The 25,537-nt window shown below is 46.7% G+C and overlaps 1 protein-coding gene across 1 annotated transcript in view; it reads right to left on the bottom strand.

The window, feature by feature from the left end:
- Positions 1-2,290: 2,290 nt before the first annotated feature.
- Positions 2,291-25,537, bottom strand: part of LOC143793366 (uncharacterized) — a 75,683-nt gene continuing 52,436 nt past the window's right edge. The window contains exons 12-18 of the mRNA XM_077280275.1: positions 24,075-24,251; positions 22,271-22,394; positions 8,835-8,932; positions 8,678-8,756; positions 8,474-8,571; positions 8,234-8,351; positions 2,291-3,699 (exon numbers count right to left, since the gene is read on the bottom strand). Of these exons, the coding sequence (XP_077136390.1) occupies positions 2,384-3,699; positions 8,234-8,351; positions 8,474-8,571; positions 8,678-8,756; positions 8,835-8,932; positions 22,271-22,394; positions 24,075-24,251 (2,010 nt within the window). The 3' untranslated portion in view covers positions 2,291-2,383. The remainder of the gene's footprint in view (positions 3,700-8,233; positions 8,352-8,473; positions 8,572-8,677; positions 8,757-8,834; positions 8,933-22,270; positions 22,395-24,074; positions 24,252-25,537) is intronic.

The following is a 25,537-nucleotide window of genomic DNA, read 5'->3' as shown; positions in this document are numbered from 1 at the left end:
TCAGGATTTATCTCACACGGCGAACGCCATAAAAAAAAATAATCAAAAGGTCACAGGTGCCCCCAAAATGGTTCCAAAAAAACCTGAAGAACAGTACTCACACTCATCTCTGTTCTACTCATGGAGATTTGTAATCACACACAGTCCTGCAGAGATCAGTGAGGAGAACATACTGTCAGGTCATTATTTTGTGGGGTGTGTTCTTTTTTAGGCTAAGTGCACACGTTGCAGAATTGCCGCGGAAATTTCCGCGGCAATTCTGCGCCTCCTGCCGCGGGTATATCGCATGCAGAATTAGCATGCATATACCCGCAGAAAACTAGCGTTTTGCAAGCATAATTAGCTTGCAGAATGCTAGAGTTTTCCAAGCGATCTGTAGCATCGCTTGGAAAACTGACTGACAGGTTGGTCACACTTGTCAAACATAGTGTTTGACAAGTGTGACCAACTTTTTACTATAGATGCAGCCTATGCAGCATCTATAGTAAAAGGTAGAATGTTAAAAATAATAAAAAAAATGGTTATACTCACCTGCAGACCTCAGCGGCGTCCGTTCCTATAGCTGGTGTGCGGTGAAGGGCCTGAGATGACGTCACGGCTTGTGATTGGTCGCGTGAGCGGTCACATGCGGTCTCGCGACCAATCACAAAACCGCGACGTCATCGCAGGTCCTTCACCGCACAGCATCTATAGGAACCGAAGCGGCAGCGTGCAGCGGAGAGGCCGGAAGACTGCGGGGGACATCGAAGGTGAGTATATCGCTATTTTTTATTTTAATTCTTTTATTTTTTACCAATTATATGGTGCCCAGTCCGTGGAGGAGAGTCTCCTCTCCTCCACCCTGGGTACCAACCGCACATGATCTGCTTGCTTCCCGCATGGTGTGCACAGCCCCGTGCGGGAAGTAAGCAGATCAATGGACTCCTATGGGTGCAGAATCGCCGCGATTCCGCAATTTTAATGAACATGCTGCGTTTTTTTCTGGAATGCGATTCCGCTCAGGAAAAAAATGCAGCATGTGCACAAAAAATTGCGGAATGCATTCTATTACATAGGATGCTTAATGTTAGCGTTTTTTTCATGGTTTTATAGCGTTTTTATAGCGAAAAACCGCAAAAAAAACGCGAAAAATATGCTACGTGTGCACACAGCCTTACTGTGTTTTGCTTCCTGCTTATGACTGATCAAGATCAAGGAGAGGATGAAGTACACACCCCTAGAGACAAATCTCCAATAACATTCAGTTATGCTTATCACAAAGTTTAACCTAAACTTTACAAGCTATTACCTCCACAACAGAGATGAGAATTAAAATCTAAAAAAAAAAAAAAAAGATATTTTATTCAGCTCCGCAGCCACTATTCCATGATCTGACCAGTTTAAAGGTACCTTCACATTAAGCGACGCTGCAGCGATAGCGACAACGATGCCGATCGCTGCAGCGTCGCTGTTTGATCGCTGGAGAGCTGTCACACAGACCGCTCTCCAGCGACCAACGATGTCGAGGTCCCCGGGTAAGCAGGGTAAACATCGGGTTGCTAAGCGCAGGGCCGCGCTTAGTAACCCGATGTTTACCCTGGTTACCAGCGTAAAATGTAAAAAAAACAAACACTACATACTTACATTCGCGTCCCCCGGCGTCCGCTTCCTGCACTGTGTGAGCGCCGGCCCTAACAGCACAGCGGTGACGTCACCGCTGTGCTGTACTTTCACTTTCACTTTACGGCGCTCAGTCAGTGTGGGAAGCGGACGCCGGGGGATGCGAAGGTGAGTATGTAGTGTTTGTTTTTTTTACATTTTACACTGGTAACCAGGGTAAACATCAGGTTACTAAGCGCGGCCCTGCGCTTAGTAACCCGATGTTTACCCTGGTTACCAGTGTAAAACATCGCTGGTATCGTTGCTTTTGGTGTCAAACACGACGATACACGCCGGTCTGACGACCAAATAAAGTTCTGAACTTTGTTCAACGACCAGCGATATCACAGCAGGATCCTGATCGCTGCTGCGTGTCAAACTAAACGATATCGCTAGCCAGGACGCTGCAACGTCACGGATCGCTAGCGATATCGTTTAGTGTGAAGGTACCTTAACATGCTGAAGCTGGTGGAAGGTCCCCTTTAAAGATCCAGATAATTTTATTTAGTTTTTTTGTTTTGTTTGTTAACAAATTTGTTTTGGATTCAATTTGCTCATAAAAGTTGATTTGGAACCAAATTGATTCAGCAAAATATTAAAGTGTTTCAATGATTTTAACTGCCCTAAAAATACATGTACGACACTCTCAGGTCTTCCACTGTTTATTAAAATATACAAAACACAGTGAACATAACTAAAGTTTCTTTCCTTCATGAGTTCTCTTATGTAGAACAAGATTATATTTTCATATAAAACGTCTCTCACACAGTGAACATGAATACGGCTTCTCTCCAGTGTGAATTTTCTCTTGTGTAGTAAGACTTGATTTACATGTAAAAGATTTCCCACATTCTGAACAAGGCTTTCCTTTTGTGTGAATTCTCTGATGGTTAAGAAGTTGTGATTTATGTGAAAAGCACATTTCACATTGTAAACATGAAAATGGTTTCTCCCTGGTGTGAGTTGTTTGATGTCTAACAAAATGAGATTTTTTTGTAAAACATTTCCCACATTCTGAACATGAATATGGCTTCTCTCCAGTGTGACTTCTCTGATGAAAAACAAAACTTACTTTTTGTGTAAAACATTTCCCACACAGTGAACATGAATACGGCTTCTCTCCAGTATGAATTCTCTCATGCATAGCAAGGCTTGATTTACATAAAAAAGATTTTCCACATTCTGAACATGAATGTAACTTCTCTCCAGTGTGAATTCTCTGATGTGCAGCAAGACTTGATTTATATATAAAAGATTTCCCACATTCTGAACATGAATACTTCTCTCCCGTGTGACTTCTCTCGTGTGTCACAAGACTTGATTTATCTGTAAAGCATTTCTCACAGTGTGAACATGAATACGGCTTCTCTCCTGTGTGAATTCTATGATGTTTAATAAGATGTGATTTATTTCCAAAACATTTCCCACATTCTGAACATGAATACGGTTTCTCTCCTGTGTGAATTCTCTGATGTCTATTAAGACTCGCTTTATCTGCGAAGGACTTCACACATTCCAAACATGAAAATGGCTTTTCTGCTGTGTGAATTCTCTCATGTATAACAAATTTAGATTTATATGTAAAACATTTCCCACATTCTGAACATGAATATGGCTTCTTTCCTGTATGAATTATCTGATGTCTATTAAGACTCCCTTTATCTGGGTAGGATTTCTCACATTCCAAACATGAAAATGGCTTTTCTCCTGTGTGAATTCTCTCATGACTAACAAATTTTGATTTCTTTGTAAAGCATTTCCCACATTCTAAACAGGAGTATGGCTTTTTTCCTTTGTGCTTTCTTTGTGTTAAAACATCTGAGCTTCTAGTAAGTTGCTTGTCACACTGAAATCTTGTATCCACTTTGTGACCTGGAATTGTGGTAATAATGTGAGATTGCTCAGGAGAGGATTCCTCATGATTAGGAGAATTATAAGAAAGTGAAGCACTGTGAAGTCCAGGAGGTCCATGAAGGGTAATGAGGTTTTCTCCATTAGAGTGCTTCCTGATATCTTCTTTTTTACAATTTAGTGATAAACCGTTATTCTCACAAGGATTTCCTATAGGGATGAAAGATAGATTGGATGTTAATTTTTTCTACAACACAAAAGTAATTTCTATATTTATTTTATGGAGCTCACAATGAAGAACCTCGACAGTGAAAGTACCAGTAATAAGGAAGACAACTACATGCCATAACATTAACACAACGATGGGTAAATTGAAGAACGCTTATAAACTGGTGACATTGGCACAAGTCAGGGGTGGCAGAGATTAGACAGCAAATAGAAAGACACTTCTTAAAGGGAACCTGTCACCGGGATTTACCTCCTTAATATACCACCAGTGCTATTTCTCTCTCAAGCTTCATATCATGCCCTTAGTGTAGAAAAGGGTCCACACAATTTAAAATGGAGTTTTAATTTTTCATTATCATATAATAATCTTTATTTTTATATAGCGCTAACATATTCCGCAGCGCTTTACAGATTGCACACATTATCATCACTGTCCCTGATGGGGCTCACAATCTAAATTCCCTATCAGTCTTTGGAATGTGGGAGGAACCTGAAGGAAACCCACACAAACACGGGGAGAACATACAAACTCCTTGCAGATGTTGTCCTTGGTGAGATTTGAACCCAGGACTCCAGCGCTGCAAGGCTCAAGGCTGCAGTGCTAACCACTGTAATTGACTAATCACAAAGGTGGCTCTACATCCAGGAGCAGTCGTGCTCCAGCCACCATAATCATGTACCTGAGGGCATGATAGGAAACGTTAGAAGACAGAAATAGCTCTGGAGATACATTAAGGGGGTAAATCCTAATTACAGGCGCACTTTAAAGAAGACTACTCACTTGCTAGAAAAGAAAAAAATAAGTTAAATACCTTGTAAAAACCCCTGAGCTCTGAAGATTTTGTGTATTTCTTATTCTGTCTCAGAATTCTCAATTCCTGGGTAAAATCTCCAAAAATTGAGTTAAATACCTTGCAAAAAGCCCTCTGCTTCCTTGATTCTTCTTGATTGTCTGTTGTGCTCTGTGTCCCTCCATTGCTGAGATATTCACATTTGTTCCTCCTTGAGCGCACTATGTGAAATCTCTGGTCGTCTCTGGTGAGATGTGCTTTCTCCAGCCTGTCAAGATGCTGATAATCACAGCTCTGTGTGAATGTTTTCATGCCTCGCAAGATTGATTTATGTGGAAAGCCCCTTCAATATTCTGAACAGGAGTACGGTTTCTCTCTGGTGTGACTTCTTTCATGTACAACTAGAGATTAATTTTTTTTAAAAACACTCCCCCCATTATAGGCTTTACAGATCAATTTTGTAATTAATTTTTGAATATTTTTCTCTTAGTTTTCCCATCCTCACATTCCCGGAGTAAAAATGTTATTTTTCACTAAGCTGTGCAGTTCTTCTGCTATTCAACCAATAAATGCATGAAAATACTGACAACTGGGTGTTACCATTCCCTTTATCAAAAGGGCGTTCCTCTACATTGTTCAATCAGTGCCTAGTGTCAGAAAGTGCGGGGACGCATGCATGGAGAATGGTAACACCCTGTTATCATGTTATTCATAAATCTGAGAGGAACCACAGTAGATCTGGGCAGGAGTTTCTTTCTTTGGTAAAACAATTCTTGCCAGAAAATAATTTTATCCTATTTACTGGTTAAAAGAAAGGTGTGGAGCCACATGTTATATGCCAGGGTGCAACAGGGCCAGCTGTTATACACTGGTGGGCAACGGGGCAGGATGTTATATACCAGGGAGGGTGAAAACAGGGCTGGATGTTATACACCAAAGGGGGGTTAAAACATGGCAGGATGTTATATATATCCGTAGAATGTAAGTGCGCAAATCTCCCCTCTGTACCAGTCTGTCATTGTAAATTCGTTTACTGTAAATGCTATGTATAAAGCTGTATGGAACCATTTTCTCATGTACAGCACCATGGAACTAATGGTGCTGTATAACTAAATAATAAATAATGTTATAAACGGGGGGGGGGGGGGGAAACGTGGCAGGATGTTATACACCGGGGGGCAACAGGGCTGGATTGTAACAACCCTGCCGGCATCACTGCATGGTCTTCCATCCCCCACCTGCCTGATACATCAACACTCACCCCGGGCCATGCGGTGTGCCTCATGTCTGTCTGCTCTGAGCACGCCTCCTAGCTGTGTGCATAGGGGTCAGCGCTGGCAATTCCAGATTCTTATTGAGACTGTGCACCTTCCTAAGGTGTCCCCGCATAATTGCCTAGAGGCCTCTGATACTTAAGGCGTCCTCACCCATTGGAGGACACCTGAGCAAACTATTTCCCTCAGTTAGTATTTGCTACTGAGCTGCCAAGTCCTGTTCTGTCTCTGAGGGCTGCAATTCGCAGGCCTATATCCACGTCCTCTTCTTGTATCTGAGTCTGTCCCTGTCTGAACTCTCGTCTATGTCCATTCTTTGATTGTTTGCAATTCACACTCTGCTGTGTGTACCTCTGTGTTCTCTCTTTCTGCTTACCACAACCAGTGGCTCTGCCCCTCTTTGCTCTGCTCACCACAACCAATGGCTCTGCGCCTCTCTGTTCTGCTTGCCACAACCTGTGGCTCTGCGCTTCTTTACTCTGCTTGCCACAACCTGTGGCTCTGCGCCTCTCTGCTCTGCTCGCCACAACCTGTGGTTCTGCGCTTCTCTGCTCTACTTGCCACAAACCTGTGGCTCTGGCGCCTTCTGGCTCTTGGCTCCGCCTACAGCGGTTCTGCTCTTGGCTCCACCTCCAGCGGTTCTGCTCTTGGCTCCCCCTCCAGAGGTTCTGCTCTTGGCTCCACCTCCAGAGGTTCTGCTCTTGGCTCCACCTCCTCCTTCTCTGCTCTTAGCCTCTCCTCTCATCTCTGCTTTCTACGTTTCTGCTCTTGGCTCCACCTCTTGTGGTTCTGTTTCTGCATCCTCTCTTGTGGTCTTGCTGTACATCCGTTCTGCAACTTGCCGAACAGGTCCCTTGTTGTTTCCTTATATCGTCCAGCCTGAACAGGTCCCTACCTGTTCCCATATACCCACCTGTCTGAACAGGTTCATACCAGTTCCATATACCCGTTTGTATACTGGTTCCTACCTGTCCTGCCAGAGTATCAACCCTGTCCGCCTGTCCTGCCAGCCGTGCCCACATGCCTGCCAGTATCTCAGCCGTGCCCGCCTGTCTGCCAGCCGTGCCCGCCTGCCTGGGTCTCAGTCGCGCCCGTTTGCCCGCCAGTGTCTCTGCAGTGCCCATCCGCCTGTCAGTGTCACAGCCGTGGTGCCTGTCTGCCTGTGTTTGCTCCCCCAGTGGGATCAGCAGCCACAGCCAGACACCACCCTGGAGTGGTACCTGGTAGCTACCTGAAGCACAAGTCTGACCTCACCATCAGAGGCTCCAGCGAACACCAAGGAAGCTACTTAGTCATGCCCCTTCCAGGATAGTCTGGTCAGTGATCCAGTGGGGCCACAACTCCGCACGCCTGCGCCAACCAGTCTGGGTGCGAGCGTTACATGGATATTATACACCAGGGGGTGAAAATGGGGCTGGATGTTATACACTGGGGAGCAAAAGGGCTGAATGTTATATACCAGGGGGCAAAAGGGACTGAAGGAGAAGCCAGAATGCAATGACTGATGGGGGTGGCCCAATACTTTTCTCCATATAGTGAATCTATCCATATTTTAATATCGGCCATAAATGACATCCTGACGGGATATAATCCCTGTATGGTAAGGGGCGCCCACTCGGGGCAATATCTTGTCTCCATGTTTATACGTTCATTGATCCAGGTCTCAAAAACCAACATGATTGTCAGATAACGAGAACTATAAATGTGGCCATCGCAACTGTTTGTACATACAAGTTCGTAATCACTTTTATGATAAAGCAATTCTCCACCCTGGCACAGAGGAGGGACTAAACATTTGTCATGTACTGTCACCTACTTGGTGTCCTCCGCTGTCCTCCGACTGAGACTGGTGTTCTGGTCATTCTACATCCAAGATGGCCTCCATAGTGGCAGAGGGATGATAGCCGTATGTCAGACCCACACCTCCATAGCATGGCACTTCCTGACTTACCACAGGGCTCTTCATGCCACCGGGCGGCCGGCCTGGATGTAGAGGGACCAGAACGTCGGCCTCAGTCCAGGAGGCAGTGAGAGGCAAACAGAGGGGACAGGTAGGACGACTCTACATGTGACATGTGTTGTCACTCGTCAACACCAGGCAGAGGCTGCTACATCACCGAGATCCATATGACGGGGAGAGTCATAACCTGTAACACAAGCTCAGTCATTTATATGGCAGCACGGGACTTGTGGAAGAAAAATATGGACAGAAAGGATGAAAGAAATATTCACAAAGGTAAAGGAAAACTAAATCTGTGCTTCCTCAATCATTAAGGTGTGAAGGCAGCCCCGTTATTCATCGGTGCACCGCTGGACTCTACAGGAGCAGCCGCGCCATCACCGGACATTTCTACTGTGATGTGGACAGCAGATAAAGCTTCACTGCATCGGAGACTCCACACGATGTCACATGCCGGTCATCGTCATCACACGCCGGTCATTATCACATACCTGTGGAAACATCTCCCGGAATCTCCTCCTTCCCGTCACTCACACACGGCTGATTCCCCTTTGTCATTGCTTCTTCTTCTGTCTCTTCCTTCACTTTATTCTTAGTCGGATCTTCCTCCTGATATATCAGATGTAACGATCAACACAATACAAGAAACCACCAAAATCTGTGACACCTATGACCTCGATCAGAAATGTCCCCCCATATACAGATCCGGTACAGGGCACAGCTCCGTCTACCTGATGATCCTCCGGGATGTTGTGATTCTCCTCCGGACAGTCCTGGGGATACAGAGGACGGGGACATCTCTCTGGTGGATTTCTCCTCCTGGATCCATCTGTAGGAGACACACAGTGATGGAATACATTGTGTCATGTGATGATGAGATGATGGGAGTAGTAGTAGGTGACCACAGAACAGACATGACAGTCTCCCCTCCTCACCCTGCTGATCGGCCCATATTGCGATCGCCTCTTGTGTTCCATGTATAACCTCAACCTTAATATCAATCAGATCTTCACCCTAAAAAGTAAAATGTAAGATGAGCTCAGGTCCCATCACTTCATGGTCAGATGTTGTGGGGGCTTCAGTGTCATCTACCTGATGATCCTCCGGGATGTTGTGATTCTCCTCCGGACAGTCCTGGGAATACAGAGGACGGGGACATCTCTCTGGTGGACTTCTCCTCCTGGATCCATCTGTGGAGACACACAGACTGAATACATGACCTGCCGTGTATCTGTCTATATATGAGACACGTCTCTCAGAACCCATAATTCTAGGTTTATGTATCAGGGGCTAAATTACATTGTTGTGGTCCTCATCACTGAGGTCCCAGCACATTGTGAACACCAAGTATGAAGTGATAATCAGCGAGGCCAAAGCCTAATGCTCTCTGCTCTGGACTCTGAGAATGAGGACCCTGAGGAGAGGGACAGAGAAGACCCTCACCATTCACATGGAGGAGTCGTACTAAGAAACAGCTTCTCCAAGTTTCGTTTCCACCAGGGATGGAACCACAGAAGAGCTGGAGAAAGCTCCACATTTCTATCCAGCGGTTTTTTCTTTCCTAATTCACCATTATGGAGATTGGGGGAAGGACGGTTACCATTTACCAGTGGTTGTTTTTTGATAAACTCATGACGTCACCATGAGGACATGGCTTCCCTCCTGGACAGGATCCTCTGGGATCACTCTAAGAGGAGAGAACCTCCCGTCCTCCTATTAATAGACGAGTTACTGCATATTTCTCTTTTAATAAAGATAAATCTCAACATCCACCTCGATATAGCTATAACGGTTTATTTTTCATCCCCATAGCAGTACGAGGGCTCGCTTTTTACAGGACAGTTGCAAGAAAAGTGCAATTTCACAATTGTTATTTTGAGTTTTTTTATTTATCATGTTCACTATACAGTGAAGATGACCTGGCAATAGGATTCTCCAGGCCAGTACGAGTATGCAGATACCAAACATGTACACGTTTTTTATTAAAAAAGAAACAACTTTTCATCTTTAACTGGTCACCATTTGATTCAGCGTGGTGGCCGGCACATGTACAGCGCATGTCGTGATGGGGTTAAGGGAGACCGAAAAACTTATTATTACTCCTCCCCCCCAGCTTGTGCTGCCCGATGTCCCTGCAGGGCCAACACCTGCGTCACCATCCCAATTATATAGTTGTGATCGGACCCCATGAAGAGGAAGAGCGGAACTCCTGACATTTTGTGGTCATTGAGCCCTTGAGGCAAGGACTCCCCTCCCCGTGCATTCTGACGTCATGTGATAAGGCTCTTTAACCCCTTCCTGATATCTGGTGTCATGTATGAAGGACGCCAGGTGCGGGTCTGTGGGGCGAGCTCTGATTGCTGCCGTATAACCATTTCACTGCCGCTGACACCCTGACAGTACCAGGTAAGCGGTTGGGTGCTGCCAATCAGTCACTTGATTGCAGGGCCCCAGCAATGGGTTGCAATGGCTGCCGGGGGCCTGTCGAAGACCCCTGTCCTTGCCACCAAGGTTTTCCTATGAAGCCCAGTATTTATAGGATCTTAGGTTCAAGTCCCCATTATATTTGATTGTTCCCCAAATTAAGAACAACATTTTTTTTAACAAATAAAAAATAACTATATTTGTCATTGCCATGTCAGGATTTATCTTACACGGTGAACGCCATAAAAAAAAAATCAAAAGGTCACAGGTGCCCCCAAAATGGTCCCATAAAAAGGTCAGCGCTCCATTCAAGAGAAGCCGTCAGACAGCGCTGATAACAGAAGATAAAGTGATGGGTGTCAGGGAAAGGGCTGATATTATAATCAAGAAAATATATTCTAAAAAAACCCCAAACACACAAGATTGTGTCACCATAACCGACCTGGAAAATTACAGCGAGGTCGTTCTTACCGCCCAATAAATGCAGAGAAACAAAACCCAAAAAATAAATGTGAAATTGCGGGTTTTTAATAACGGTTTCACTTCACTTTGAATATTTTCCAGTTTTTCAGCACATACGGGACAATGCAAAATTCATCCTGCAGAGAACATAACGTCTGTGTAAAGATAAAAAATGTTATGTCTCATGGGAGGAAAAATGTTATAGGAGGCGCTGAAGTCCACTTCTCTGCATCTGGGAAGCGGAAATTTGCATATGTCCCATGGGGCACTGCATGGCCTATAACACTCCGTACTCACAATTGCCGCTCTCCTCAAGGAGAAACATCACAGTTTATTATTGGATATGGTTATCTTTTATACGGCAAGATGAAAGGGAATAGAGGCATTTCACAATAAATTGGCAGAAATGTGAGTTATACAATGGGTTGTCAAACATCCTGGGATATGAGATAAATTACATGAGAAATGTGGAGGAACTTTCTATATTTCAGAGTGACCTCAGAGTGGTTCAAAAGTTGAACTTCTCAGGAAGAATTGGGCTGAATCCACAGAATTTTGGGTGGTTAATAACCACTGGTTATCCTATATCATCATAGAATTTGGAAACCACAATGTGTCCTTGACCAATTTTTTGGAATTGTGAAAAAAAAACAACATCAGGCCATAAAAAAGTCTGTGCGTAGAGAGATGATAACTGGAACATAGGCCATTCTTGCATAAGACTATTTTCTTGTATTTTATTCAGTTTAAGGAACAGAATAGAAATGAACCATTTCTTTAACATCCTATAGAGAGGAGTGCGCGGTGATCCGACCTTCTCCTCCAGTATGGAAAGTTCTGGCTTCTACGCAGGGGCCGGAGAACGGCCGGAAAGCCTCCATGTCAGACTCTGACAGGTGATCGGCTCCACCACGTTCCATCTTTAGTCACATATAGTAAAGAGAAAGCCAGCTCACCTAATACTTGAAGTCCAACTTGCACGGAATCAGGTGGATCCACACCAGATAATATAATATACTTAAGGAAAAAAGAAGCTGTGATAAAGAACGCAAGTGAGCATTTGAAACGCGTCTTGCTGCCTTGCCCTGTCTATGCAACCTTTGGAATTTTTGTAAATTTTTAATGGACTGAAAATAAAGAAAGAACTATTTTACCAGATGCTGTTCCATCTTTATGTCAGGACAGCGACTCGTGTTTCGAGATCTGAGGGACGGTCCGGTGCCGATATTTATCCAGGACTTTGTGCACAGAACGGAGAAAGTTATTTGTCACAAAGAAGAAGAGAGAGAATGAAGGAGGAGTCCAAGGAAGGAGACACAAGTGTCAGCTAAGAGGGAGGAGCCGGACACCGACCACGACTGATGACGACATTGAGCCTGCACCGATTCTGAGGGACGGACGAGCGACAGCGGATTAGGGGGAAAATGATCAGTAAATTAACCCCGACTCTGCTGAGGAACAATCCACAACAGACTTAGGGACCGAAAGAACTCACAGGAGAGAACGGACAGAAGGACGGGACATCTGCAGAGAAAATGTGACCGATGCTCTAAGGAAGGTGAAAGATTCTGAATGAATCTGTCGAGGATGAAGACTCAAGACTGATGAAGACGTGACGACACCGGAGAAACCGCGACTCACAGATCAGATGAAAATAATCAGGGAAATTAAAGCTGTTGTCAGACGGAGAAAATGTAGAGAAAACCAGAGCAAGTCTGGAGAAAACTCATCTATTATAGGATGACGCTGAAGAGATGTCATCACTAGTAATAAGGAATTTGTTCGCAAAACGATCGCCAAACAAGAATTCTGCACAAATACGGCACATTCGGTTTCCTGATCGAAAACACGATAAGAATTTTATAAAATCTTTAACATTCGGTATAAAGTGCGGGAAAATATTTGCGTTGCCACAAAAGTATTTTCAGCACTTTATCAGCGATAATGGTGGTGTATCATGAGCGTTTGTCACATGTTTGAAGAGAGGAGGGGGTTTGCAGAGCTCAGAGGCGCGGCGTTCTTGTAAACTTTTTTTTTCCAGTCCAGTGTGTCTGTAAGGGCTCATTTCCACATGCGAGACACACGTCCGTATCTCGCATGTGGAAACCAAGCTGTGGAGCCGGCACTCAGGAGCGGAGCTGTGCAGCTCCATGTGTTCCTATGCGGCCGCACGCTCCGCTCCTGAGTGCCGGCTCCACAGCTTGGTTTCCACATGCGAGATACGGACTTGTGACTCACATGTGGAAATGAGCCCTAAAATTTACCTTCCAGCATTTTTTTGGCCGTTACTGAGGTCCACAGACAAAGCCAGCAGGGCACATGTCCTACAAGTGTGTTGTGCACTGCTTCTATTGTGCTCAATGCACGAGTCTAGCATTCTAATTAATATTTTTTCGCTAGCTAAATGTGAAACAGCCTGCTGTATCCCACATTGTCATTTTGTAGCGGTGTTTTGAACCTGTCTGCAGAGCTAAGGCACATTAAAAAAATATAAAATTTTTCTGTTTCAAAAATTTAGACAACCCGCCGTATCACACTTTGTGATTTTGTTGGGTTGAAATTAAGCTGTCTGCAGATCTCACGCACATAACCAAAATATTTTTTCTGTTCCTAGTGTCGTACAATAGGGGACTTGACTTTCAAATAGTTTGTAGCATCTAGTGTGTTATAGAGGACTGAACCAGAAGTCACACAAAATTCTTGTGTTCCTAACATCATACAGTAAGGAACCTGACTTTAAAACAGTTTGTAGCATATCTTATTTGTCATCCAGGCCTCATCCACACTCAAACAGTTCTTTTTCTTTGACTACCACAATACCGCACGCCATATTTCACCTTGTAATTTACTGCTGCTGAAATTCAGCTGTTTGTAGAGGTGGTGCAGGGTTGAAAATCTAATTTTTTGTTGCTAATACTGTGCTGCCACACTATCTGAGCAACATGGCTGGGAAAAAGCAAGGCTGTGGTGAAAGGGGAATTAGGTTTGGTGTTTGTCAGGAAATATGACGTATTTGATTCTATATTATCATGCACACTAAGCTCTCCTACATCCATTAGGTCTGTGTAAGACACACACTGCAGCTGTGGTTCCCCCCACAGCCCCTCCTTCTTCTCCCTGCCTAGATAGCTCTCCTTCCCACTCTGAGTAATTCTAAACCACTCAGCCCCCCTCCCTCCAGAATGTGTTGGCTAGCAGAAACCAGTTCTTTGTTTGCAGCCATGTGCTTCCATTTGTGTATGAGAGTTATTGAATAACTCGACCCCAAGTAGTGGTATAGGTGTGAAAGTTACATATTTGGGATGTGCAACAATAGAGCTACACACCAATGCGTTTCCCAATTTCCCGTACCAGCAGAATCCAAGTAGTGGATTACTACTTAACTGAGGCACATAGCCAAATCGTGTTTAGTGGAGCTTTTTCCTCTTATGGTGTTTTTTGTTGTTAAGACTAGGACTGGCAAATGTAAGGACCCTTGACGTGGGTTGCCAGTTTAAGTATTGTGGCCATAATATCAACCAATACCTTACATACATTGTTATGTTTTTGTGCACTTTATATATTTTTCAGGGTGCAGCTGGGCCCATATGGTTCTGTAAACTGTGGCCTCTGTTCACACGGGATGCATTTGTTATGACCTGGTGGTTAAGAAGCAACATGGGACAAGCTCTGAGGAGGTGGTATCTGTACTGACCGCAGTTCCTAATCCTAACACCAACACTAGAAGTAGCCGTGGGATGTTCCTGTCACTCCCTAGACACCTCGTCACAGCCTGAGAACTAACTACCCCTAAAGATGGAAACAGAAAGCTATCTTGCCTCAGAGAAAACCCCCAAAGGAAAGATTGACTGTGAGTGGAGAGGGAAATGACATACACAGAATGAAAACAGGATTTAGCAAAGGAGGCCAAAACTACCTAAATAGACAGAACAGGAAAGGATACTGTGCGGTCAGTATTAAAAGCTAAAAAATCCACGCAGAGTTTACAAAAATAATCTCCATACCGACTCACGGTGTGCAGGGCAAATCTGCTTCCTCAGAGCTTCCAGCTAAGTTGAATATATCATACTGAAAAGCTGGACAAGAAAAAACATAACATGAGCTGAGCGATTAAGTCCACAGCAGGTGGACAACAAAAGAACAAGCAAGGACTTATCTTTGCTGAAATGGACAGGCTATCAGAGAAATCCAAGGAGAGATCTGAATCCAACCAAGAAACATTGACAGCTGGCACTGGCTGAAGGCCAGAGCCAGGTTAAATAGCAGAGCCAGGAGAGACGATCAGTGGAAGCAGCTGCTAATGCTAAACCCAAGGAGCAGCAGTTCCACTAAAAAACCACCAGAGGGAGCCCAAGGGCCGAATTCACAAAAGTGCCATTTACAACCACCGGAGGGAGCCCAAGAACGGAATTCACAACAGCATTATAGTCAGCACTGGTTAGCCCACCATATGGCGTCATTAATAGGCTTTGAGCCATATACTTTGCATTTCTGTATGAACATCGCCACATAAAGATTATTTGTTTGCACTGGTGTACCAAGCGGCCAATCCCTGATTGTAGGCTGGCTGCCTCAACGGTATTACTGCACCTGTGTAGTTATCATCTTAACTTGGGTCCGCTGCACCTTGATAGTGCAATTGTTAGAGGCCTGGACAGGTAAGAACATTTGCCTGTGTACTGGTGTTTTTTTAGAGTTAAAAAGTGCAATAACGTGACTACTACAAGTATGAACCTTCATATACGCAATCAACATGCGTAACTCTGGGAAACCCACTGCGCAACAATGCGGACCTGCGGACCTCAACAACCATTAGCCGCTCCATCAATCGCATCTGCTGCTCCTTCCTCCTCCTCTGTTACCATGCCAAATATTGAGACGCAGGTCTTCAACCTCAGAACCTCGGGTTCTTTACCCGCTCCAGTCATGTTGACTGAAAGCCTACCATTAGCTGTAACGGATGCAGACATGCCTGCTGTTTTAGGCCCATCTCAGAGAACGAGCACACCACATCTTTTTGCAATCCAATGTAATATCTCTGCCTGCACCTCTCTCACGGTCCAGCAGTTTGTCCGGGTTCCCCGTACTCCTCCCTCTCTCAGCACTGCAGCCAGCCCATGGTTCCACAGTTGTGGTTACGTAAAAGATTGTTTCCTCCTACTATCTCTAATGTGTTGGCCACGGAAATGCTGCCTTTCCGCCTGATACAGACAGTTTCCAAAAGCTGATGGCCATCACTTTCCCCCAGTACCAATTACCCAGTCGCCATTATTTTTTGAAGAAAGCTGTGCCTGCGCTACACCAGCATGTCGCAGACAACATCACCCATTTCTTGACTAAATCTCTGTCTACCAGGGTGCATTTCACCACAGACACTTGGACAAGTAAGCATGGCCAAGGGCGTTACATCTCACTGACTGGGCACTGGGTTACTCTGGTGGCTGTGGGGGTAGACGCTGCTCCACAAGTCTTGGAATCCCCAAGGCTTGCAGGATAAACCTCTACACTTCCTTACACTTACACTTCCTCCAATGCTTCTGCCTCCTCCTCTAGGGCCTCTACCTGCACCCTCAACTTCTGCCTTATTGAGACTCGCGTTCCAACAGTGCAGAGCGAATCCCCACCACCTCCGTACTGCGCAGCCAGTGCTCACCGCAATCAGGCAGTATTAAAATTGATATGCCATGGAGGTTGCAGTCAAACAGCTGAAGAGTTTTGAACAGTTCTCCAGGCTGAGTTTGATCAATGGCTGTCTCCGCTGAACCTGCATAAAGGGAAGGCCGTGTATATGTAAGGCAGCAAGGGTGGTAGTTGTGGTAGCTGGCTGTTCTGTTCCCACACCCTGAAGCCCCACAGATACAATACAGTGTCCCTTCGGCTGCATGTGCAGCGTGCACAGCAGTACACTTACAGTCACAGCCAGGTTCCTCTCAGGTTCTGTCACTCTTGTTCCTCGTTCCCAAGCTCCACAAAACATCTCAGAGTCACAGTTCTTTTCCAATAGTTTAACTTTACTATTCAGCAGGGCATTCAACACACTGGCAGCACAGGTGTCATCCAGACCGCATTTTGAGTCCTGTTTTCCCTTTTTCCCGGTCTGGTCATGTCAAGAGTTAACCTTTCTCAGCCTCTGTCTGAGTTCAGGCTGGCTATTTATCGCTGCTGCTTCCTGCAGGCGATGTCAGTTATAGTTTTTACCTAGTGCTGCTGTAGCTGACTCTGATTGCTCTGATTTGTCCTGCTGCGTTTGCTGTCTGAACCCGTGTCTCTGTTTTCCCCTATTCCCATCTTGACTCAGTGTTTCCGTTCAGTGTATTGACTCCCTGGTTTTGACTTGGCTTGTTTCCTGACCTACTTCTGTCTTTTGGCTTATCTGCTCCTGACCGTTACTGACTTCATGGCTTGCCTGGGGCCCCTACCTGCTGTAGCAGCTTTATCCCCATGGTCTGTGAGCTTTCAGCTTCACTGCTCTCACACCTCGCCCTGGGCAAGGCTGCCCGGGCTCTGCTGCCTAATCAAGAAGTACTTCTCCTATATCCCTGATGCTCTGCCCTGCTCTAACTCCCACCCCCCCACTGAGTAACCCCATGCTGCCTGCACCTTACTATCACTCCTATTCTATTCTATTCCTTATCTCTATTCTAATCTCCCTACAATAGATGCCTGGGGCACCTCCCGCACTGCAAACAACAAATATGGTAGTAAGAGATCCCAATCCTTCCCATCTTTAGAAACGGCTTTTTTAGCATGCTCTTTAGCGTCTTATTGAATCTTTCTACCAGACCATCTGTTTGGGGATAATAAACTGATGTGCGCAACTGTTTGATATTTAACAAGCGGCAGAGTTCTTTCATAATTTTTTACATAAAGGGGTTCCTTGGTCTGATAAAATCTCTTGCGGAATCCCCACCTGGGAAAACATACCCATGAGTTCTTTTGCTATGAGCTTAGCTGACGTGTGGCGAAGCGGAACGGCCTCAGAATACCGGGTGGCATAATCTAGATCTACTAGGATGTGTTGGTGCCCCCTTGCTGACTTATTGACAGGACTGACCAGATCCATTGCCACTCTTTCGAAAGGTACCTCTATAATAAGTAGAGGACTTCAAAAGTGTGGCTGGTGACTGGTTACCTGGTATACTGCACAGGAATTACAATACTGTTTAACTTCTTCATGGACCCCTAGCCAGTAAATCCTCTGCAAAATTTGGTCTAGGGTTTTCTTTTGGCCCAAATGCCCACCAAGTACATGCGCTAGGTCCATTACCAGCCTACGTTATACCTGAGGTACCAGTAACTGCTCTACCATTTCCCCACATATTTTCTCGACTCAATACAACAGGTCTCGGTTTAGCTCAAAGCATGGCAACACTGTGGCTGCCCCAGGTTGCTGGGGTTCCCCGTTAATAAACAGTACATTTTCCCTGGCTCGAGACAAAGTAGAGTCTTGTAGTTGCACTGTACCAAAATTATCGCCCAATACATTTAAGTCTGACAATTCAGGTCCTTGCGGCAAGTCTTCCTCATCCCCAGCCATCACTTCTATGGGAGAATTCTCCCCCTCCTCCACCCGAAGGGGAGGTTACCCCTACTGCCAATACTTCTTCCTCTGGGCCACCAGGTTCATGTCCCACTTCTGGAGAATGTAACCTGGTTGCCACCGGTGTCGGCAATTGTCCATTGGGTGAGGCAACTGTTGGCCAAAGTACAGAAAATAAAGGAAAATCAATTTATAATGTAAGTTAATCACAACCCCCACCTCATGGCACCGCCTCCCCGCTGGCGTGTTTATCACCACTAGTGCGGTAGGATAGTCTTTTAAGTCCCCATGTATACACAACACCCCAATTTTCCGACCAGTATACTCACTGGTTTGCACCAGGCTGGCTCGTACCAGGGTCACGAGACTCCCTGAGTCCAGTAGGGCCACAGCTGGGATGCCTTCCACATCAACTTTACACAAATGTCCCATATTGGATCCCTCCGGGGTGCCGGTTGCGCAAATCAGTTCGGCATAATGGGATTGGCAATACCCAAAGTTTGTGTCCATGGACTCAGCCTATGGGGGCAATCAGTTCTCATATGGCCAGGCTCCTGGCACCGCCAGCAGACTATGGGGCCCCTTTCTCCCCCAGACAAGTCTTGAGCAGCCTTCCTGGGCTCTGCTCACCAAGCCAGGGGTAGAGACTTAGGGAACCTTTCGGTCACCTTCTGGGGAGTCCCTCCCTGGAGCTCTTTGGTAGCCCCATATCGTTCTATCAGGTCCATCATCTGGAGCGCATTAGTAGGGGATGCTTGCTCGACCCATGATTGTAGGGAGTGGGGCAAAGCCCTCCAAAATTTACTATCACTATGTCACTATGCGGTCCAGCACAGCCGTGGGAGACAGTACCTCAGGATGCAACCACTTTTGGAATAAGTGCAACAGGTCATAATACTGGGACCGAGCTGGCTTGGAGGGGTTAAACTCCCACTGGTGTACCTGCTGGGCGCAGACTAACACATTTACCCCAAGACGTGCCATTATCTTACCCTTGACGATCGTGTAGTCCTCCCTCTGCTCAGGAGGTAGGTCTTGATAGGCTTTCATAGGTCCTGGGGCCAGAAACGGAGCAATGACTTCTGCCCACTGGTCCTGGGGTAGTCTCTCCCTCTCAGCCACTCCCTTGAACATCTCCAGGTACGTCTCAACGTTGTCAGATTTCTCCATTTTGGGGATCGCTGTACGAATCGCTTTCCAGACATCATGGACTCCCCCGTGAAGCTCCTGTTGTCTGCGACGCCGTGATGAGCTGTATCAACAGCTGGTTGGTTTCCTGCTGCTGTTGATTAAATATCTGCTGCTACTGCATAACCTCTTGCTGTTGCTGTCGCATGGCATCCTGCTGCTGCTGCGTAGCCGGATGCTGCTATCGCATGGCCTCCATAAGTACTTTTATTGTGGCCTCCATTTCTGCAGAGTTCCCCGACTGGGTTTGCTCCACTCCTTTCACCCAGGACATAAGCTGGAGTCCAGAGTAAAAATAAGCAAAAACTGCCTGGCCTTACTGCGTATGCCCGTGTTCAAGCCACCGAAATGTAGGGATTTGCTCTGGTAGGCAGTGGCAGGACCGCAGTAATGAGGCAACACACAGGCTTTCAGTCCAAACTTCAGTGGTTTATTAACACTTTAAACAGTTAATGGCAGAAAGTAAGAGAAAAACACAAACATACTCCAACTTGGAGAAACACTGGTCTCAGACTCACCCTTGCATGGGACGGGCTTAACTAAGTGGCTGCCTGGTCAGCGGCGTCCGCCAGGTGCCATTCCCAGGGTTGCTATCAGTCTTGGTAGTATATGTAAACTGACAAAACCAATTCAGGCTCACTCCAGCCTAGCTCCTCACACAGAACAAGTGCCAAACAAAAAAAAATCCATTACATAGACTATAACCACACCCACAGGCGAGGTACCTATCACATGGGCTGATCACGTCTCCATCTCAGTGAAAAAATATAATATATATATTTTTTAGAGCTGTGGGGGCCCTGTGATTGCTATGTAGGCCCCTGCTTGCAAGGAAGTCATAATGAGGGCAATCTGATTTGTTTCTCAGAGCCCGAGACTCCAGGGTTCCATTGCCAGATTGCCATCTTCATAAGCAGCGTACCGGGCAGGGAGGGGGGCCCAAACACATTTCTTAAACAAGGGCCCCAAGCTATTAGTGTCCGCCCCAGCCAGTGGCATGTCGCTAATAGCAGCTGCATGGTGTGCCGCTATGGGGCCTGTGACTCAGGGGCCTGCCTGGTGCCAGTGAAGCAGCAGAGAAGCGGGTGAAAGGAGGCAAGAGCCGACTGCTGTGGCTAAAGCCTGTGCCCACTGTTAAAGAGAAATTTAAATTCACTGCTCCCCATGCCCATAGTCCCTCCCACCGCTATGCACTGAAGCTGGCACCGAGAGATGAGAGGGACTATGGGAGTGGAGAGCAGTGAATATGAATTTCACTTTAATAGCGGACACAGTAGCCGCAGGTGCAGGCTTTCTGCTGCTGGGCAATCACATGTGCCCGTTACTAAAGGGAATGAATCTTCACTGCTCTCCACGCCCATGAATACGGTATATATCAGTGAGCACGTAATGGCCAAAATATTGTAGGACTGCATTATATTCTATGGGCGACTGCATTATATTCTATGGGGGGGGGGGGTTGCGTTATACTTCATTAGGTCAGAATTATGCATTATACTCTATGGAGGACTAGGGGGAGTATATTATACTATATGGGGGTGTATTATACTATATGGAGGACTGAAGTATATTAAACTATATGGAGGACTATGGAGACTGTATTATACTATATGGAGGACTAGGGGGAGTCTATTATACTAGATGGAGGACTATGGGGAGTCTATTATACTAGATGGAGGACTATGGGGAGTCTATTATACTAGATGGAGAACTAGGGGGAGTATATTATACTATATGAAGGACTATGGGGGTGTATTATACTATATGGAGGACTGGGGGGTATATTATACTATATGGGGGACTATGAAGAGTGTATTATACTATATGGAGGACTATGGGGAGTGTATTGAGTGTATTATACTCTTTGGAGGACTATGGGAAGTGTATTATACTCTATGAAGGACTATGGGAAGTGTTTTATACTCTATGGAGAACTAGGGGGAGTATATTATACTATATGGAAGACTAGGGGGTGTATATTATACTATATGGAGGACTAGGGGGAGTGCAAAATGCAGGATATTCGTCAAGTGATTGGATTGGTTATGCCGGAACAAAAACCATTGTTCTCATCAGCACATCACCCAGTGAAAACTGCAGATATGCTGCTAAGATGATACTGCATATGGACAGATTTATCTACTAGTAATCATTCTGTCCTCATCATTACTCCTCAGCCGGTGGAAAGAGGCTGGGAAACAAGCGGCGAATGACTTCAACATTGTTGGTCACACTCGTTTAGCAGCCTGAACTCAGCGCATGTAACTACAACCAAAATGTTTCTGTGTGTTGTGCAATATGTTAGCATTTGGGGCCCCATTTGAAACTTTTGCCTTGGACCCCATTTTTGCCTAAAACCGGCCCTGCAGTAGGCCTCAGAGACCGTCAGGCCTCCACTTCCTTGAAATCAACTACCCGTGTTACTATCCTTACATTTTTATGACAATGGTAGTCTACGAAATTTATATCACATTTGTGCCCCCTGAGTGTGGCTCAACATGAAAGCAGGTAGAGGTGTTGCATGTGGGGTCAGGGCTCCCAGGACAGGAGGTCTACACCGATCCCTCACCCACCTCGTCTTACTGTTATGTTCAATTGAAAGCTGTAAATTTTGTCCCAGACCCCGATACCTCATGCCTGGCTGATTGCTGCAGTGCCATGCTACAATTAGTACTGTGGGTGAATTGAGGCCACTTGGATTCTCCCCATAATTTAATGTGTTTTGGCAGCATTTGGGGCTGTTATAAGGTGTCGTGCATGAGTCTGTTTTTGCCTCCCATTGACTGTAATGGCGTTCAGTTATGATTGGTGAATTCTGCAAATTTGGCAATCGTAATCTGAACCGAACATTGAAATATTCACTCATCTCTAGTCATCACATCCACCAGAGCCAACAAGGAGCCTCGCTTCTCACCTCGTGGTGTAAGAGGCCGGAGCTCCTCCATCATCACGTCCTGGTACCGATCCTGGTGTCCTTCTAGATACTCCCACTCCTCCATGGAGAGATAGACAGCGACGTCCTGACACCTTATAGGAACCTGACAACAGCGACACCGTCATCACCCAGAATCCTCCAGTGCTGTATAATGTCCCAGGAGTCATCTCTCCGCTCATCACCCAGAATCCTCCAGTGCTGTATAATGTCCCAGCAGTCACCTCTCCGCTCAACTCCCAGAATCCTCCAGTGCCGTCCTGTATTATGTCCCAGCAGTCACCTCTCCTGTCATCACCCAGAATCCTCCAGTGCCGTCCTGTATAATGTCCCAGCAGTCACCTCTCCGCTCATCACCCAGAATCCTCCAGTGCTGTCCTGTATAATGCCCCAGCAGTCACCTCTCCGCTCATCACCCAGAATCCTCCAGTGCTGTCCTGTATAATGCCCCAGCAGTCACCTCTCCGCTCATCACCCAGAATCCTCCAGTGCCATCCTGTATAATGTCCCAGCAGTCACCTCTCCGCTCATCACCCAGAATCCTCCAGTGCGGTCCTGTATAATGTCCCAGCAGTCACCTCTCCGCTCATCACCCAGAATCCTCCAGTGCTGTCCTGTATAATGCCCCAGCAGTCACCTCTCCGCTCATCACCCAGAATCCTCCAGTGCCGTCCTGTATAATGTCCCAGCAGTCACCTCTCCGCTCATCACCCAGAATCCTCCAGTGCTGTATAATGTCCCAGCAGTCACCTCTCCGCTCATCACCCAGAATCCTCCAGTGCTGTATAATGTCCCAGCAGTCACCTCTCTGCTCATCACCCAGAATCCTCCAGTCCTGTATAATGTCCCAGCAGTCAACTCTCCACTCATCACCCAGAATCCTCCAGTGCTGTCTAATGTCCCAGCAGTCACCTCTCCGCTCATCACCCAGAATCCTCCAGTGCTGTCTAATGTCCCAGCAGTCACCTCTCCGGTCATCACCCAGAATCCTCCAGTGCTGTCCTGTATAATGTCTCAGCAGTCACCTCTCCGCTCATCACCCAGAATCCTCCAGTGCAATCCTGTATAATGTCCCAGCAGTCACCTCTCCAGTCATCACCCAGAATCCTCCAGTGCTGTATAATGTCCCAGCAGTCACCTCTCCGCTCATCACCCAGAATCCTCCAGTACTGTATAATGTCCCAGCAGTCACCTCTCCGCTCATCACCCAGAATCCTCCAGTTCTGTATAATATCCCAGCAGTCACCTCTCCGCTCATCACCCAGAATCCTCCAGTCCTGTATAATGTCCCAGCAGTCACCTCTCCGCTCATCACCCAGAATCCTCCAGTGCTGTATAATATCCCAGCAGTCACCTCTCCGCTCATCACCCAGAATCCTCCAGTGCTGTATAATGTCCCAGCAGTCACCTCTCCGCTCATCACCCAGAATCCTCCAGTGCTGTATAATGTCCCAGCAGTCACCTCTCCGCTCATCACCCAGAATCATCCAGTCCTGTATAATGTCCCAGCAGTCACCTCTCCGCTCATCGCCCAGAATCCTCCAGTACTGTATAATGTCCCAGCAGTCACCTCTCCGCTCATCACCCAGAATCCCCCAGTGCTGTATAATGTCCCAGCAGTCACCTCTCCGCTCATCACCCAGAATCCTCCAGTGCTGTATAATGTCCCAGCAGTCACCTCTCCGCTCATCACCCAGAATCCTCCAGTGCTGTATAATGTCCCAGCAGGCACCTCTCCGCTCATCACCCAGAATCCTCCAGTCCTGTATAATGTCCCAGCAGTCACCTCTCCGCTCAGCAGCTCAATCATCTTGTTGCTGAGCTCCAGGATCTTCTTGTTCCTCTCATGTAGCAGGGAGTGCGGGGGAGGCTCTGTGATGGGGCCCGGGCTCCGCCCTCCTGACTCCTGGAGATGGATGATGGGAGTCACACCGTCCCCCGGTGTCTTCCTCACTATTGTGTAATCCTGTGTATGGAGAGAGACACTTAGGGAGAAGATTCCTTCCCGACTCCAGATCTGACAATCAGTAGAAATCCCGGGATCAATAACCGTCTCCAGTAATCTGGGGCCATAACCGGGAATATTATTCCCCTCCGGACAGACATCCCGGCCCCTCTACAGCTCTTATAGGGAATCCCCATGACAACTCCTCCGGGCAGAGAGCTCCACACAATCACTGCTCTTACAGGAAAGAATCCTTCTCTCTATTCTGGATTTCCTCCTCCCGATGTCGGACTTGTCACAGAACACAATAAAGCTGATAGAAATGTAGAGGAGTTACCTCTCCGCTCAGCAGGGAGACGATCTCCAGGGCCAAGTGGAATAATCTTCTGGTGGTCTCATCCCTGTCCTCGTCCATCCTCGGGGTCATTCAGGAGGAGGAGGGATGAGCACTGGATCAGCTGGAGGGATCTCGTCCTGCCGGCGTCTTCATGATGAAGGAGAAGATGGAAATCACAGGGGACGAGAGAACGACAAGCACTAAATTCTGCCAAATATCAACATTTATCAGGAGGAAAAGCCACAAAACTCCACCGCGGCCTCCTCCGCCGATCTGACCGCTCATTATCAGCCTCGTAGGCGGAGGACGGTCACCGTGGTAACTACACCGCCAGTGGAGGACGGTCACCAGGGTAACTACACCTCCAGCAGAGGACGGTCACCATGGTAACTACACCTCCAGCGGGGCCGTGAGATGAGGAGCAGACGCTGCACATCCCCCATACAATGCTGCCCGTCCCCAACACTGAGGAGCCGCAGTCACATGGAGCAGGAGCCTCCACAGGAACAGCTCTGATCTCACCCCACACTCTCCTCTCACAGATTTACCACAAGCACCAAAACTCCACCAAACCCTCCTGTAATCTCACCGGAATGGCGGGAAATCTGCTGCTGGCTGACACCAGAGAACACGAGCTGCACACAGCCAGGACGGAGCTGCTGCACTGAGAGCGGAAGGACCTGTGGTGACGTCACGGTCATGTGATCAGGGGGCGGGGCTCAGGGCCTGTGGTGACTGTCGGTAGTGCGGTGTCTGGGTTGTTAGGCTTCTTTCACATTTGCGTCGTACTCACCCGTCACAAAGCATCGGCGCGACGTACCGACGGATGTTTGTCCTGTCACATTTCCGTCTGTAGTCCCGGGGAGGAAAGAGAGTGAGTGCGAGATTTCCTGCTGGGCATGTGCAGTCAGAAACACTGGCTACAACGTACAGAAAACCGTTCCCTTGAATGCTTTTTGTAATAGAC

Source organism: Ranitomeya variabilis, chromosome 1 (assembly GCF_051348905.1).
Source record: "Ranitomeya variabilis isolate aRanVar5 chromosome 1, aRanVar5.hap1, whole genome shotgun sequence".
In the NCBI taxonomy this organism is placed as follows: Eukaryota; Metazoa; Chordata; class Amphibia; order Anura; family Dendrobatidae; genus Ranitomeya; species Ranitomeya variabilis.
Note: the sequence above shows the minus strand (reverse complement) of the source record. Positions and strands in the feature narration are given on the sequence as shown.